An 18,269-nucleotide genomic window follows, 5' to 3' on the forward strand; every position below is an offset into this window, starting at 1 on the left:
TCCAACTTAATTTGACCTCAACAGGAATTCCTCCCCTAGGGAAAGAGCAGAGGACAACACTGCAGTTATTAGTTACCACATTTGAGTTGGGGCTTACGCATCAGTATTTTTGAGTCATGTTGGTGGGGCTCCATCCTAAGAGGCTGGTCAGCTATGAAGGTCCTGGGCCTGTAAAATCAGGAACCCTGAGACATGGCAGCAGACAAGGGCTGCTCCCAAGGAACTGGGTGAGCTGAACCAAGCTTCACTCAGCAATGACCCTTTTTGCTGCCTGTCCATTCAAGTTAAATTACATATGTTCGGAATCAATCAGTTGATTAGCAGCTTAAACCTGAACTCTCATACTCCAGAAATGATCTGAATACATGTTTTTATTAACCTTCCCTCCTATCAGAGAGCTGGCCATGGTTCCTTTGGTCTTGTCAGATTGGGTAAGTCCCAGATCTTTTGGAATCAGGGTTATCGTTCCCAGGTTTATGGTCAAATTCCTCACCATCAGCCCAGAGTTCTGCGCATCTGGTGAAGCTCTAAGGGTGATGGAGAAATTGGAGAGTGTTCCTTTAAGGCACGGATCAAGGAGGGGACCAGGTGTCCGTTGTAGACGCAGCCCCAGGCTGCAGTCTAGGGCCCAATTAGCAGTGAGCTAAGCAGGGTTTTTGTTTAGCTTAGCAACGGCCTGCGCGGTCCCGGGGGCCCGTCGGGGTATCTGCGGCGGGCGGAGGCCCGGGCCTCTATCCTCAGCTCGCGGTGGCGCTGGCAGCTGCAGAAGTCGCCTCCGTGGGCTCCCGGACCCCTGGCCCTCGGGGTCTCGCAGCACTAGGGCAGAGAAGGGACTGCTCCCCGCGTCGGGGAAGGTCCGGCCGAGCGGGGCCGAGCGCCCGGCGGGGATCCTCCGCGTGGAGAGAGCACCAGAGGCTCCCGGGGTGCGCGGCTTGAGGGGACCCCACGACCCCCGTCCCCGCCCCGGGCCGCCTCGTCGCCATCCCTACGGGCGGCGGTGGATGGAGCCCCGCAGCCCGGCTCCCCGCGGGTTTGAGGTTCGGGCAGCAGCCAGGACAGCATTTCCAAGGCCAGGACATGAAGGTCGCTGTGTTGGACCTTGGGTCTCTCTTTGCCAAAATCTTCAAGACCTCTACGGCGCCCGCGGCGGTTCCCTCGCCGGTCGCCTCCTCCAGCCACTCGCGAGGCGCAGCCACCGCAGGGCCGGCGGGCATCGGGGCGGGCACCTGGCTTGGCACGGCCCCGCCCTTGACCCTCTTTCCAGCCCTGGCGCCCGACTCCCGCTCCGGTTCGCGGGGAGCACCAGCCCTGCAGCAGCTGACACCCGCCCCGCTCCGTCCTCTGCTCGCCGCCTCCCACCCCCGGGTCTCGGTCGCGAGCCGCACGGCAGAAGCGGGAGGGACGCCCCTCTGGCTGCCCAGTAGCCCGAGAGCAGCCAAAGTCCGGTCCTCGCCCCCGCCCCTGCCCGCGGCCCCCTCCAGCGGCGTCTGCGGCGCAGCCGGCTCCCCAGCCCCCCAGGTGGCCGTGGCGCGGCCGCCCCCAGGCCCTGGCGGGGTCTTGGCGGCGCTGCCGTCCATCGGGGGCTCCGCGGGCAGCGGCAGTGTGACCGCGAGCGCACGGAACCCTCGCCCGCCCGGCCCCGGGGAGCGAGAGCCCGGCGCTCGGGTGCCCCCCGGGCCTGGCCCCAAGACCCTGTTCTTCACCCTGCCGGACCTCGGCGAAGAGTGGGCCTCGGACAGCGACTCGGAGGACGGCCGAGAAGCGTGAGTAACGGCTGGGGCCAGGCAGGTCCTTCTTGGGTTGGGACCCCTGCGCCTCCACCTGTCACACCCACCTTGCCAGGCGCCCGTTACAAAACTGCACTATTTGCAGTAACTTCCACTAAGTGCCCTGGGTACGTCCCTGCACTTTTCTTGGATCCTTATTCCTCGGCTTTCTTTTCTTTTCAAACAGAGGCTGTGACAGGCTTTTGATCAACTTTCTCGGAGGTAATCCTCTGCTGTTCACTAGCAGAGAGGGAGGGAAGATGAAGCGGGACTTGAAGGAGAGGAGGACAAAGTTTTGTTTCTTTTCTAGCTGAAGTTTTGACTCAGGTCATTTGATAGCCAGGTTTCCTTAAGGACTTTGAAAGGAGCCTTTCTCTAATGCAGGATACGGCGGACGTGCAGGGTACCCAATACCTACACTGGCGGCTATAATTTTAAGAAATGGTGAGACACACGGCGCCTCCCTCCTTTTCAAGGATCAGCCCCAATTCTCATCCTAAGTGGGATTTTTTGTGTGTGAGACATCGAGTTGATTTACATATGTATAACATCATCTGACTCAATGGATTTGTATCATATAGCCTAGAGCTCCTGTGTTACTGCCATGGGGCCCTGAGGTACTCCGGAAACGCTGACTGACTTTGTGGGAGCCATCTCAATGGGAATTAGGGGACACGTCCCTCAACACACCGACATACACACACACACACTCACATACTACCCTTTCACCACCAGGAGCAGTGATGAAAACATCCCTCTTGTAAAATGTGGATTTTAGAACAAAGGCACATTTTATTTTTTTAATGAGAAGATATAGCTCCTCTTAGTGGGTATAAAAATGTTCAGCCTTCTTGAATTTCACAAAAGGATAGTGAAATGTTCAAAGGCAAACCAGAAAGTCCCGTTCACAGATGGAGATTTCTGTATTGTAATCTAGCAAAGGAAGAATGGTCAGGGAAGAATGGTCAGGCCTGTTAGCAGAGAAGCTCTCTTCTCCCCCCAAAAATGGACAGGAAAACTTTTGCATTAAGACTGATTCTAACTCAGTCAAAATTTAAATAACTATTTTCACAAAACTGCGTGACGTTCATCTCAGTGCTAAAATAAGTTAAAGAGTAAGTTGTTCCTTTTCATTTAAAATATTATATTATGAAATAGATGAATCAACTGATTTTTTTTTTCCCCTAAGGAAAATCAGTTGCATTTGGATAAGTGGCTAGAATACATATGTCTAAGGAATTAGGCCTTTGTTATTGGCTACTGGTCCTTAACATTTATGCAATTAATGTTTTATGAGCAAATAGATATACACACTGACCTTAAACTCTAGTCTTAGTGTTTTTTTCCAACAGGCACTGAAACATTCAGCATGGCCAGTGGAAAGCACTGGTGTTGATTTCCGTTCTTAAACATCTTAAACCATGTTTGCATTGTCCAAAAATGCTTAATGGATACTTTTTGAATAACACTGTATTTGGCACTATTTACAGTATGCTAATCTACATTAGCAAAGATATCCAATTGTACCGAAAGGGCAGACATTGAATTTTACACAATTGCTTTGAGGAATAATAGGTACAGATACCTGTGTTCAAGGATCTTCCTAATTATGTGCCTTTGTTCTCTCCATGGGATGTCTGACAGCCCTTCAAGTACATTAGTTTTGTATTTTTTTTACATATGCAAATAGTCGTGTTCCCTTCCTTCCATACCTCCTTTCTTTTTTTAATCATGAAGTTAACAAACGGATAAGGGAAAAGAAGAAAGAAAGGAATTTTTCCTTCAGTCTTATAGACCTTTTGCATCTTGAAGTTTATTTTTTTCACTCCCGGATTTCTGGGGTGGCTCTCTATAACACTGAATAAACAAACATGCTTCAGCACTGGATTTAAATTTTACAACTACTACCTTATCTGTCAGTTTGCAGCTGCTAGGTATTAGCCTGCCGCTAAACTAGCAGTTAGCGGCTGCTAGTTATTAGCCTGCCTGATTAATAACAAAATCGTGTACTTGGTTTTCTCAAGCCCAGGGATGCAGAGAGTGGAAGATGGTTAAAGTAAGAATAAGAGAGGGAGGGGGGAAAAGCACAGCTAGAGAGAATGTGGATAGGTGTAAAACAAGTGCAAGCAAATCTTGAGAAACATGAATCTAATTTGAAGACCACCACACTCATTTACAAAGAAAAGTCCTCATTCACAGTTTCTATTTTTTGGAAGAAAACCCATGTATTTTACCTTTGACCTGATTCTGTCCTTGGGCTTTGTTAAAACGAAAAATAGTGAAATTACTTTGAGTGGGGACATACGCAAACTTTCAATTCAGAGCCTTTTCATTTTTCACCAAGGTGCTATGTAATAGCATGAGTTTTGATTTTTGATTCATGGATTAAATAAATGACTGGCCCACAGAAGAGGGGTTTGCCCTTTTCAGTCCACAAGACATACTGGTGGCCACATTTGAACCAGAGGCCGAGATACTGAGTGGCCTTATTTACCTCTCTACTGCACCCCCCAGATGTGCGATTCAGCACTTTCATCCTCACCTTCACCTCCCTGTGTCTTTCACATGTAACGCCGTCCCTCATTCACACTGGTTTCTGGTCTCCCCAGCCCTCTTTCCTACCTCCTTTTGCATTTCCGGTTTGAACTACACAGTTATCACCTTGTAAAAGGGCTTTTCGTTTGTTCTGCAAATAGAAGAATTTCTAACAGTAGATAAGGCAGATAGATGGAGAATTGCTGTGTATGAAGGTTGGTAGAGTTAAACTTCACATGGTCAGGAAGTATTTCTATCTTTTTTAAATTATCGCTGATAACAGAGAGTCATTGCTCTTTTGAGTGACTGAGTTTTCTTGTTAAAGTCACATAAGTGTGGAAATATCATAGTTGGTGCCTGCAGGACTTGTTAACTTGACTGCCAATGAAATGAATGCAGGGACTTCTCTGAGAATAACCAGTAGCATCACAAATCAAATCGTACATAGCCAGTACTTTGTATAGCTCTTGCGCATTCCTACCCAGTGATCGTATTATATATATGCACAGCATATCTTTTTTTAAATGATAAACTCTTTGTCCTGTGACACTTAACACACACCCACAAAAGGCATTTAATAAATACTTATTAAAAGAATAAATGGAAATATTTTCATCACAAAATCCACTTTCATGGGTTCCTAACCTTATAAAAATCAAGAGGAAATTTAAATGTCCTTCTTTAAGAAATTGTCTTGGGCCTTCCTGTTTCATTGTCTTGGAGTTTTCCCAGAGTTAGTAATGCTTCCTGCTGGGAGTTTGCATTTCCACAGGGATGAATGGTGAGCTCAGTAGACAATTGTCATATGACTGTTACTTTCTATTACAGTCATATGACCATCAATTTCATTAAAAATAGTAATGAACTTGACTTGGTCGTTCATGTCTAGCATTTGCTTAAACCCAAGAAAAGAATTTTGTTCTTAATGTCATACAGTAGGTTTTTAAGCTTTAAATTATCTTCTTTACTTTGTTATTATATTTGAAGTCTCAAAAATTGAATTTGAGCTATTATGTTCTGCTGTGTATTTAAAAAACACATTCTGAATTTTTTCTAATGTGATAGGTAACGTGTGTACTTGATATGTTAGCAGTTACCAGTTAGTTACCTGTTACCAATCCGTGATAAGTACAGAAAGTGAGGATAAGTCTTTAGAAAAGTTTATAGCAATTGACAGAGTAACTTTATGTCTGTTGACTGATAACAAACTTTTGGATTTGTATTTTGTGTATCTTTTTTTCCATTTTACTTCCTAGTAATTTATTTTCATTACACTTAAAAAATTATAACATCCACAGTTTATAGGAAATTTTTTTTTTTTTTTTTTTTTGCGGTACGTGGGCCTCTCACTGTTGTGGCCTTTCCCGCTGCGGAGCACAGGCTCCGGACGCGCAGGCTCAGCGGCCATGGCTCACAGGCCCAGCCACTCCGCGTCATGTGGAATCTTCCCGGACCGGGGCATGATCGCGTGTCCCCTGCATTGGCAGGCGGACTCTCAACCACTGCGCCACCAGGGAAGCCCCATAATATTATTCTTTACTTTTTTTTTTTTCCTGTCAGGTCTCCTTTCATATAAATAGTATTAGCAGGTATGTGTTTATTTTAGGTACCATCAGTTTTCCTGATTCACACACACACATACACACCCTACATATATATACATATGTATGTATCATTAATTTCAGAATTTATAACCACTTACCACTTTAAAGCTGATGATTTGTAAACATGGTGAGGACCCTAGTATCCGTAGTTCAAGAAATGGATCATTGTTTTGCTGTTGGTAGTTGGTTTCTTATTATCATCTTAGGGTTGTCCATTAAGAGTCAGATTCAAAATAAATAAACTGGATTTTTCACTATTAAATGTAATAGGCATGGTTTACCTCTGTAAATGCTGAGCTGGAGGAATAGGTGGGCTTCTTTGTACCTATTCAGATTTAGAAGGCCTTAGATCTCAAAGGAGAATGGATGCCCACAGCAGGCTGGACTGTGTTCCAGCGTCCCCTTTATTCATTGTAATTATTAAGAATCTCTTACTGGGAAAAGGCACGCGACAGGTGGTGTCTGCCCTTGGACATGTTACTTTGAAAATGTGTATTACTTCAGCCAACTCACCCGTATTTCTCTCAGTTTATGAAAATGGTGGCTTGGCCATTTTGCTATCTCACGGCATAGAATCTGGTGACTCTAGTCCTGGTATTATTGTATGACTTCAAGATTGAAACAAGCACATATTAATAAACCAAAACACAGGTGTACTCTCCGGTTTGTAGAAAAGTTATTGGACTGTATAGATAAAGCATCTGTTTGAAGATGGGAGAGACAGGACGGCATCGGAAGCAAATCTTCGATGCCTAAGTAGACCTAGAGTTCCTGTTAATCAGATTAGCATCTTGCATTTAACAGGCTGAGACTTGAATTTTTTTTAAACCTCCCTCTACTTCCCTGCCCTCCCCCCCGCCACGCCCAACTAGGAATCCTTCGATGGGAGGGTGGGGGTAGGTGAAATTGTCTGTATTTCTCCGGTTCATTCAAATTCTATTTAAATGGATTAAGGACAGCAAACACCTGTCTGGGTAGCCCCGGGGAAGGGGTAGGAAGGCCAGACCGGTGCGCACTGGAGGCCCAGAGAGGGCAGTGGGGCCGGCGGGTGCCCAGAGGCCTAGTGGCCCGTGGTCAAAGCTCAGGACACTGGGTTATAAAATGTGGCCCCTGGCAGCGGGAAGGGGGCACGGCGTGCTTTTCCGGAGGTCGGGATCCGGGGAGAGTGGGACGCGGACCGAGGGCAGAGGGCGGCGGGTGGGAGTGGGGGGCGCCGGCAGGCTCCGGAAGAGGGGACGCCGCGGGGAACCTCCGACGCCGCGGGGAACCTCCGACTGGCCCAGCCCGACCCCAGCAAGGGGCGCGGCGGCCAGCGGAGGAGGAGGAGGGAAGGGCGTGGGCCGGGAGGCGTGGCGTTGCCGCGCCGCGCCGCGCCGGAATCTGGCGCTTTCGGGGCCGAGGGAGCCGGGGCAGGGGAAGCAGCGCCGGGCGAGCGGGGAACACCACGCCCATGGACCGCGCAGCCCGGGCTGGGAGCCCCCCTGGCCGCGCCGCTCGAGACTCGCGGTTCCCGGCGGTGCCGCGGCCGCACGTGCAGGGCTAGCGGGCGGGGCGCAGGGCTGGGCGGCCGGGGAGCCCGGGCCCCGGGGGCGCGGGGGCGTCGCCTGCAGGGGGCCGGCTCGGGGTGGCAGCGCCGGGCGGCGCCCAGGCCTAGGGGCTCTGGGCCTGGCCCGCGGGACGCGAGCCCAGACCTGGGGCTGATGGTGATTGGGTGAGTCCTGATCTGGGAAGGGCGGGGAGGGGGGGGATGAGCTTGCCTTCGTGTCACCTTTTTGTGCCACAAGCGTGATTTTTATCTGCTTGCAAAGTCAGAGTCCATCTGGTCTGTTTCCCTGCATCCATTCCTGAAATCTCGTGCTGACGCCATCAGGCCCTCCGGAGCGTTCGTGGCGTCTGAGATGACATCTCTTCAGTCCCAAGAGCCGGGAGCCTCGGTTGCTTCTAGAATGAGCTTGTATAAGTCAGGGCTTACCATCCTGCGTTCCAACCCATTCAGAATGCAGTACTCATTTCAGACAATCTTTTTAAGCAGAAATATAAATTTTGAAAGCTGCCATCACTGTTTAATAATTGAATTTCATTTTTAAAGTAAATTTATTTATCTACTTATTTTTGGATGCGTTGGGTTTTCATTGCTGCGCAGGCTTTCTCTAGTTGCTTCGGGGCTGTGCAGTGTGCAAGCTTCTCATTGCGGTGGCTTCTCTTGTTATGGAGCGCAGGCTCTAGGCACGTGGGCTTCAGTAGTTGTGTCATGCGGGCTCAGGAGTTGTGGTGCACAGGCTTAGTTGCTCCGCGGCATGTGGGCTATTCCCAGACCAGGGCTCGAACCCTTGTCCCCTGTACTGGCAGGTGGATTCTTAACCACTGCGCCACCAGGGAAGTCCCTAATAATTGAGTTTCTATAGGGCAAAGTGGCAGAGGTTTGTGGGTTATCAAGAGGCAACTTTTAAAAAGTAAAAGTAGATAATCTAGTAATTTCTTTGACAACTGGAATGGAGTGACTCGGGGAGATTGAGACTGAGCTTTAATTTAACTTTGATGCACCAACAAATTAGTGCAATATAGTTTGGTGGTTGCACTTCAGTCTACCCTAAAACCCAGATCCTGTTCTGAAATGAACAGCCTTTAACCTTCCGACTACTAGCATTTTATCATCTCTAAAATGTAAGCCGTATGGACAGGAACTAGTGTAAAACTGTTATGTCTACGTATTATGTAATAAAAGCTTATTAGACATCCCAGCACTTTCAAGTTTTAAGATATTTATAAGACACATACTGTAAATTGTGTATACTTTCCTAGACTCTATAGATTACATGAGTTGATAGTTACAGGGAATTAAAGATGTTCAATATTATGCCTGAAATAACTCTACAATGCATGGTTAGAGGACAGAGAAACCACAAGATTCAAAACAAAACGTAAAAAGAAAAAAGGCAAGTTCTATACATTCTGTTCTTCATTCACAATGTCAGTAATGTGGTTCCTGGAGAGACATGGAGATCAGATGGCCTGGGTCCTGGAACCAGCTGCAGCCCTATCTATCTGCTTTGTGACCTTGGAGAGTCATTGAGTTTACTGGGCTCAAATTCCTCTTCAGAATTCCTCTGAACTTTGTGGTCAAACGTATATGTTATTAAGCTGAACTCTGACGTTTAAGACATTCCACAGAAGTATAGGGACTTCGAAGGAGAGGAGGCAGGGAAGAGCCCAGGAGAAAAGAGCTGGAGAAACGGTGTGGAGGCAGCTGGTGTTTTCAGGCATCTGTTTTATGGTAATCCGTCCCCTACCCAGCATCCCTGAGTCTTGAAGACCTCCTGTCCTCAGCTACACCTTGAAGTGCGTAGGAATGCTGATCTGCGCAAGGATATGCTACAATGTCAAGAGAGGAATTCCTTCCTCCATTTTGTAAACAGCTTTCTTCTTAGTTTGAAAAGTCACCCCTTTTCCCCCTTAGAAAATGGCGAATTTTCTGAAGGAAGAAATTATTGTTCATTGAAAACAAAACAAACTGGCCTGAGTCTGATTAGTGAATTTAGCTTTCCAGTTGCACAAAAGGCAGAGGAGAAGCTCAAAGAAAGAAAGGTGGATGTGAGTGGATTAGACACTCCATAAAAAGTCATTTTGGGAGAGATCTGCTACGCTAAGAGCTGTGGATCTTCCTTCTTCATAAAGGATGAAAAATTCTCCGGCAACATCTTGGATGTGGAGGATATTTTCATGTCCAGTCACAATGTCATCTTTTGTATTAAGCAGGAACATTCTGAGTAATTAGAGGGCCAAAGCACGCTCTTTGTTTGAGGTACTAATTTAGTCTTTGCCTAGTGATTCTTCCAACAAACAGAGAGCATCTCTAGGTGTCAGGCAGTATTTTAAGTGCTACAGATAGAAGACAATAAAGTATCAGGAACATCCCAATAAAAAACTAAAGTCCCAAGAGAGATAGGAAATGCCGGGAGAGGTGAAAAAAACCCAAGAAAATGGTGTTTTCATCGTGTGGCATATGCCAGCAATAATAGCAGTGAAAGCAACCTGATTTACCCGGCTTGATTACGTAAACACTTTACAGACTTCATCTAATTTAAGTCTCACAACAACTGGAGAAGTAACTTCTCAAGCACACAGCCTGTCAGTGGCAGAGCAAGATTCTAATCCATGTTATTATTCTATGGATATTACAAAAGAACAGTATTTTATCTAATTCACCACCCTGAGGTTTAAAATTCTTTCTCAATAACAAGCAAATTAACTCATATACCAGTATATAGTTTGTAACATTCAAAGCAGATCTATTTGATGTAATTTTTTGTTGATTGCCTCTTTTAATGTCATAAGCATTTTTATGTTTATCTAGAGTTATAGAGTCACGTGGAAATGACTGAATAGGGCTAGAGGTAAAGCAATTTATTGGCATAAAAGCTTGTCCTGTGTTCTTTTCTCTGCTACCCTTTCTTTAACAGCTTTATTCTCAGGATTGCTTGGTGTACTTATGACTGTTGAGCACTAAAGAGAGGAAAAAAATCCAATAATTCTGTTATTCTCTCTTGTAAAGATATCTATATGATCGCTCACCTCTGTTTATAGTAATTAATTTGTTTTAAAAATTATCTTTTTTGTAGAGTACTGTAGGTATACAACTAAGGACAGAACTGATTCTCTGATTAATATTTTTTTAAAACTATTTACATAGAGAAATATAAATGATGAAAATTAGGTACCATTTAATTGAAAGCAAAAGCAAACTTTTTAAATGAGTGGTGTCCCTGTTAGAAATATTGAAAGTTGACATTTTTTCCCCAAATGACTATCATATCTTAAGTTAATATAAAATATAAGTTATTTGTATGGGAAAATATTATTTCTATAAAAGAACAGAACTTGTTTACTGTTAAACGTTAGGAAGGTATTTAACTAGAGGGAAGTAAATGTTTTAAAAAGTTCAATGAAAGGACATTTTAATGATTAACACTAACTGGGCTATACAAGCCAGGTTTAATGCCTTATTTAAAATTGAGAGATTTCTTCTGTTTTAGTTTTCCATTACTCTTAATATTTTAAAACTCTCTACAAATCAGGCTACAAACCAAGCTAGAATGCCAAACTAAAGTGAGTTATTGTTTGTGTGTTTCAGTCATTTCTTTTATTTCTTTATGTGTTTAGTGATTCAAACAAAGTTGATATATTTCGGAATTAATAAGGAATTATCGAGTTTTTTTCGTGCAAGGCTGGTTGGCTTTTGCAAGCTCCAGGGCACCTGGTCAAGGGATATGCGGGACCTGAAATCTAGCTCATGTTTCCACTGCCGAGTTTTGGAGTGAGGCTCCACCTAGGTTTGGAGCAACTTTTATCAGTCTGGCTGAGTCACAAGAAGTTGTTTTTTTCCCAGTTTACATAACAGTTCATGTAGGTTAATAACAACCTTGATTCTAAGAAAAATAAAAATGGTAGGGAACTAGGCTCAGTGTCTTGAGGTGTGTGTGGGGCGTGTGTGTGCACACACATGTGTGTTTAGGGGGACATGGTAGGAGGAGAGGGGCAACTTTCTACAAAAGGAAATTTTAAATGTCTTAATGAATACACTTATTACATTACAGATACTTTTCATATTTTATTTTATTTTTTCAGAAGAGGACTGCCAGAAGGATCTGGAAAGCAGAGTTTTCCTGTGAAAAGCAAAGATCCTTTACCTACACATTTTACAAGAAATGTACAGAAAGCCATTGATAAATATACCCGGTAAGAATTAGTCTGTTAAATGTGTCTGATTGCAGAATGAAAATGTGCCCATAGTGAATATGGGAAACAAAGTCACTGATGGGCCATGAATTTCCACAAGTAAAATTAGCAGGTTTATTTTTAGCCAACTGAAATGTTGCACTGTATAAATCTTTTAAAGTCAGTGTGCTGTGAAAATTAACCAATATATTTAAATAAAGAAAGAGGAAGTAGGCACAAGGTCAAGCCACTTCCCAGTATGACCTCTTCTCAGTAAATGTTATTTATGTTACATTTCTTCCTACAGTGAATCCGTGTCATCATTTTCATCAAATGGAAACCCCATGCCCACAGAAGCTCCCAACTCCTGGTCTGGGTCTGGGACACAGAGTTCAACCACAGGCTTATCAACCGAGAGGAGCTCCATTTACTCTTGGAGAGATGATGTATGTCTCACAAAATTCTGGATAATCCCATGGTTATAACTTATAATGATGACTTGCTTTCTTATTTAAAAAAAAATCTTTTTACCAATTTTAAAAGCATTACCTAGTCCACACATACATATACATAAATATAAAAGCACTTACATGTCACACATGAAAACTGAAATTACAGAAACTCTAAGTAAAAATTGCCCATAATCACATAGTCCAGAGTCTTAGATGTTGTTAATTTTGTTTTTTCCACCTCCCAACCCTCCCCCTCAGGTTGTTATATATGATTTCTTGTATAATACCTATGGCTGGAGATTCAGGAGAGACTGACAGTTAGGGGCTTGAGTAAGAGAAAAATTGGGGGAAAATAAAAGCCGTAAAGAAGAATCACCATGATTAGGGAATTTCCCCTGAATATTCTAGAATATTCTAAGCCAGATGTTTTACTTTGAACGCTAGCTGGAAGATGTTAACTGTAACCCTTTAGGGCGACTCCGCTGGGTGGGACTTGAAGTCTGCAGCCCAGGCTCATGTTCAGATCTCTGTGATTGCATGGTGGCCGACCTCTTATACCCTCAAGAGTCGGTGAGAATTCGCAGACACAGGCTTTGGTGAGGCCCCTGTGGCTGTGGACGAGTCCCCAGGCGAGCTCCTTGGATGTTCTAAGTCCTGCCTCTTTCTTGTTTGTGTTCTGGTTTTCATTTACTTATTTAAAGGCCGCTCTTGCCCGCATGGCGCGCGGGGGTCTGCTCCCAGGGATGGTTTTTTTTTTTTTTTTTGCGTTACGCGGGCCTCTCACTGCTGTGGCCTCTCCTGCTGCGGAGCAGAGGCTCCGGACGCGCAGGCTCAGCGGCCATGGCTCATGGGCCCAGCTGCTCTGCGGCATGTGGGATCTTCCCAGACCGGGGCACGAACCCGTGTCCCCCGCATCGGCAGGCGGACTCTCAACCACTGCGCCACCAGGGAAGCCCCAGGGATGGTTTTGTAGCAGCGATTGTGCAAGGGGCCAGAGGGAGAGGGCCGTGCTGCGGGGGGAGACTGAAGGGGAGCCAGCTGTGAGTCAGGCCCTTTCAGACAGGATGGGACTCTGTCACTTGGGATGAACAGCCTGCACCCTCACGCCCGCGCCCTGCCGCCCTGGCTCTTCGGTCAAAAGTGTGCCGACGGGAAGATGGCTGAGGACCATTGCTTTATGAAGCAATACGGTCCAAATTCTGGGATTCCTTTGGTACAAATTTTCAGGTAATTATCCATAGAGAGTCTTATGCCTTCCATGTGTAGAATTTATTCCAGCCCCTAGACAGTAAATTTTGCTTTGAATCTAAAAACATTCATTTACTTTTTGATAGGTAATATTTGCAAAAGCAACAAAATACAAAAGACCGAAAAATGAAAATAAGCCCTCTTCCACACTCCAGCCACCCAGTCCCCTCGTAGGAGGCAAATACTCTTCTGAGTTTTCTCCTTATTTTCATTTTAAAAGGGGTAATTCAACTCCCCTGCAGTCTGGGAATCTAGTTTGTTATCAGTTGGGGGGAAGAAGTAACATGGAAAATATCGAATTTTTGCTGTGAAAATCTATGAAAAGTCTGAAAATCAACCTAAATTGACCATTTTGCATCAGGTATGTCAGGCTGAATACGCACTTGGTCGCTCTGAGTTGTGGGTTAGATTTCAGGTTCACCTGCCACCCTCCAACCCCCGGGGAGAAAACTGAACAGGGCTCTCGCCCTGCAGCCCCCGGTACAGTGTTGGCTCTTCCAATTGTAGTTATGTTCATTTTTTCCTCACTGGCTGTGGAGACGGTAGGTCTGTTACTTCTCCATCATGGAGAATATATGGAAAGGCTGGAGGGTTTTCTCACTGATCGTTCACTGTGGCCATAGCCCAAGAACCTCTTAAGGCCACACAAGAAAAACGAATGCTCTGGCCCCGCCCTAATAACCACATCTCTTAGGACACCTAAGGTGGGTTTCTTTTTCTGTTTCCTTGATTAAAAGAAAGTGAATGGCCCTTTCTACGAAATAATTTTCCTTTTCATTAGAAAAAAAAGTTTGTAATTTGCAGATGTACTTAGGTGTCTCATGCCCAGCTACATGAGGGACACATGTCTGTGTGCATATATGTGTGCATGTGTAAGTGCTTAGATATATAGTGTGTGTGTCTGTCATTATCCATGTCTGTGTCAATATGTATGTTCATACCTGAAACTATGTCTATGTACAATCTTGAATAGGTCTCATAACTCTAGTTATGAGAATTTCTAGTACTAGAAATTATCTCTATTTAACAGTTAAGGAAACTGAGTCTCAAAGTGGGATGGAATTTTTCAGAAGAGTAAAAATTGGAGCCCTGGTATGTCTGGGAGGGCTCCCTCCTATATAAATTTGTAAGTATCATTGATTCTGAAGCCCGTATTTACAACTTCTGGTCTTGTAACTAAACGTGCATTTCTGTTTTAGGAGTTTGACAAAGCCAGTGCACAGAAAGTACAGCAGTTATTCTGGGAGGTCGAGGAAATGTTATTTGAAGGGAAAGTAAGCCCTCACACCCAGAATCTACAGGCTGAATGCAGTGAGTGGGCAAGAAGGTCCCTCCATCTGAGGTAAGGGGATTGTTCACAGTAATTCTCCAGAATGTGTTTGGGAACCGCTCACTCTTGACCTGTTCAATAAGTTGGGTATATTTTGAGTAAAAGCACTTGTCAAAATATGTATCTGGAACTCATGTCCTTTACTGAGAAATCACGCCTTTGCAATGGTGTCTGTGGAAATCTGGAGACATTGCGATACTCAAGTGCATTTTAATTTGTGAGAAGCAAATGTAGCTCATCCCCAGAAAGGCATTGCACGCATCACAAATGCGAGAATGGAAGAAGGGCAGGAGTTATCCTTTACCTTCACACGCACTAGTCTGTGAGCAACATGTATCTGCCCTTGAGAGCAGTGCACAGGGCGGGGTTGGGCAGGGGAGGTGAACAGAGTGATTATTTGCTGAGTGATTGGATAGGTGAATCTGACCATCTCACCAAGATTCCTTATGTAGGAAGGATCATCTATTTTTTTTATATCAAAGATGAAAGATGTAGATGAGTAAAAAGGGAAGATGTTCTTCCTTCAGTTACTCAGCCAAACCTACTTAGAGGGAAAAAAAATAATCCACGTCAGTTATCTGAAGTTCCTCTATATTATATCTGGGGAGAATAAATTAGAACACTTGTACAAATGTTGATAGGTTTTCTGGTTACCTCAACTAAGTAACTTTTTAAAAATCTTGACTAAATAGGTTTTTATTTTTCCTCTCCAGTCCTTTGTAAGCCCCTGCCTTAGTGTGCACTAGATATTAATGATGGATACGGACTTTTCTAGGCATCATGGTGCACTTGCCTGAAATCCAGGAGCTCAGATCTGTTTCTTTCAGTGTTGTCTTACATAAGATAAAAATGAAGGAGGAGAGGGTAGAAAAAAGAAAAGATGACAAGGACTGTAAGCCTAGTGTATATATTTACATATTTTTCTGCATTATGTATATATCAGTTAACATTTGTAGAGAGCTTCTGTGTGCCCAGCATTACCCTAGTTGTCTGAATCTGGTTACATTATCTATCAGCTACTCGTTAGTCCTACAAGGGCACTATTATTCTACTTTGCATACAAAATCGAACTGATGAAATCAGTGGCTCAGGGAGCCTGAAAACTTTGCCTCAGGTCCCTTCATCAATGGCAAGAACTGTCTGTCCTCTTCCCTCAAAGCCTGTGGTTTTCCTGTGATCCCGTTACACTGCTCATGTACTAATATCTACCTTATCACTTCATACACGCTCCTTCAAAATACTATAGGGAAGTCCATTACCCAACTTTTAAAATTGCAAAACATCTTTCCCTTTCCAATCAAAAATATTAGTTTCCTTTTTTTTCACTTGCAGAGTATTAGGAAGACAGCTTGTCCTGCCCACTGATGAAGGGGTCCAGCATTTTCAGGGCAGTAAACCTGCTTCTGCCATCCACAGACCCTTCTCTGACGACTGTGAACCCAGCAGCAACGTCAGAGAGTATGTTGCTAGAAGTTACTTTTGAAAAGTATTTTAAATTGCATTTTAGTTATACTTTTTCATGTCTATCTGAGCCATGAGCCTTGGCTCCAACAATTTGGAAGATTGTTGATTTCAATGAAGGGCAGGTACAGAGCGTTTTTTTTTTTTACCCAAGATGCTTCTGATTTGCAGTTGATGATGGTGATGGTATGTGTGTGTGTAATACAAATATCAAGGGAGTTAACTTTTAAACTGTTTCAAAGACTCTGAAAGGCAGCCTAGATGCAAAATCAAAAACTGCTTTATTGTGATGGATCCTAAGCCACAGGGCAGTAACAGAATAAATAAAGCTCTATTCGTTTTCTTTTGCTCACTAACAGATTTTGGTAAATCCCTCTATGCCATTCACACATATTCGGGACTGTGCCATGATATCCCTTCATTACAGCAAAGAGGATACAAGCTTGTAGAATAATTTAGACTTTTAAGAAGCCCTTAAAAATTTGAATGATGTCTGAGCCAAAATGTTGCTTTTAAGTGTATGACTTTTGTCAAATGTAATATTTAGTGATTTTTAAAATTTGGGACTCTGTGGCTTTATGGATAATTTAAAGACCCACCACGATCACGTAGACATTGTATTGTTGACGTTCTGCAAACCCTCACGGAGAATCTGATTTTCCCCATAGGCTGTGCATCTCTGGCTCTCAAATAGTCCCGGCGGCACTCTCAGCCCTCACTCTGCCAGGTCCTGTTGGCACAGGGATTGCGGACCTCACGGCATGTTCATCCCTGGAAGAAGAGGTTTATGATGTGGATGGGAAGATTGAAGAGTATTTCGCTTTTGACAGAAAAGAAGAGTAAATAGAATTTTATTTGATATTGACTTAGTACAATAATATTTATTGGGCATGTATTTTGATTATATGCTCATTTAGTGTTTTGTGCATTTTTCACTTATCCAAAAGATTTTCCATCCTTTTGAGAGTAACGTGCTCCCCAAAGCTTTTAGATTCCTGGCAGGATGTAGATATGCTAGAGCAGCGTTTCCCTTTCTTACTGACAACGTGGCTCAGACAGAAAACAAGAATCGTGTTCAGCATGTTGTAGAAAGTGGAAAGGCAACTAGCGGCCTTTGTCCCCTGGGGCTCCAGGTGCCCTATACCTGGCCACCCATGGGGGCAAAGGGGAAAGTCCAGTCTTTGCACTAAATGCCTATTTGGTTCTTAGACAAAAGCTATCAGTATTGCATAATAAACATTTGCCTCCTGATTGAAAGCTGATACATTAAAAAATAGCAAAGTGCTGTTTAAAAAAGAATGTTGGGTTTATTTATATATGTACGATGTATATATATGCGTGCATGTTGGATAGATAGATAGGTGGCATTATTTGAACTTCAACCTTTGATACTTTAGTGATGAAAATGGGTTTTGTCCTTAGTGACGAGGACTGTCTTGAACAAAACCCAGCTCAGCACCACAGGACGTGGCATAAGCACGGACTTCCTCCTGTTTCCCCACATGACTGTGTCAGAGATGCGGTGGCTGCAGAAGTGTTTGATCACATCTGGACAGCTGTGGTGGAAATACTGGAAAAGCTGACTAGAAAAAACTGGGAAGTTACACTCACAGGTACTTAATTTGTACTTAATAAGTTGACCTAATGAAAAGAAAAAATAATTCCTGTTCCTCAGCTTTCTGCCCCACGAGTTTGGCCAAATCTAGGACCTGACTGGGGTGAGAAGGGAAGTTGGGTTTTCTGCCTTTATTCACAAGTGAGCTTTAATCACTTCATAAAGGACATTCTCGTTTTTTGAGCTACAAAAATGAGGTAGAGGCATTCCTGAAAAAAACACAGAAATACACAAGAAAGAAGCTACAAGTCACTTTTTAAATTCTGGCTTAAAAAAATTACCTAACTGGGGCTTCCCTGGTGACGCAGTGGTTGAGAGTCCGCCTGCTGATGCAGGGGACACGGGTTCGTGCCCCGGTCCGGGAAGATCCCACATGCCGCGGAGCGGCTGGGCCCGTGCGCCATGGCCGCTAAGCCTGCGCGTCTGGAGCCTGTGCTCCGCAACGGGAGAGGCCACAACAGTGAGAGGCCCGCGTACCGCAAAAAAAAAAAAAAAAAAAAAATTACCTAACTAATGTCTAATAATGGGATATTGTTTTTTAAC

At 44.3% G+C, this 18,269-nt stretch overlaps 1 protein-coding gene across 2 annotated transcripts in view; it reads left to right on the forward strand.

Annotated features, from left to right (window-relative positions):
• Nucleotides 1-860: 860 nt before the first annotated feature.
• The window catches only part of FAM149A (family with sequence similarity 149 member A), a 30,335-nt gene continuing 12,926 nt past the window's right edge, over nt 861-18,269 (forward strand). For both annotated transcript variants that reach the window (XM_082680387.1, XM_082680388.1), the window contains exons 1-7: nt 861-1,763; nt 11,531-11,641; nt 11,928-12,066; nt 14,520-14,662; nt 15,983-16,108; nt 16,780-16,950; nt 17,534-17,724. In XM_082680387.1, the coding sequence (XP_082536513.1) occupies nt 1,078-1,763; nt 11,531-11,641; nt 11,928-12,066; nt 14,520-14,662; nt 15,983-16,108; nt 16,780-16,950; nt 17,534-17,724 (1,567 nt within the window). In that variant the 5' untranslated portion in view covers nt 861-1,077. The remainder of the gene's footprint in view (nt 1,764-11,530; nt 11,642-11,927; nt 12,067-14,519; nt 14,663-15,982; nt 16,109-16,779; nt 16,951-17,533; nt 17,725-18,269) is intronic.

Source organism: Grampus griseus, assembly GCF_964374135.1.
Source record: "Grampus griseus genome assembly, chromosome: 21".
Taxonomy (NCBI): domain Eukaryota; kingdom Metazoa; phylum Chordata; class Mammalia; order Artiodactyla; family Delphinidae; genus Grampus; species Grampus griseus.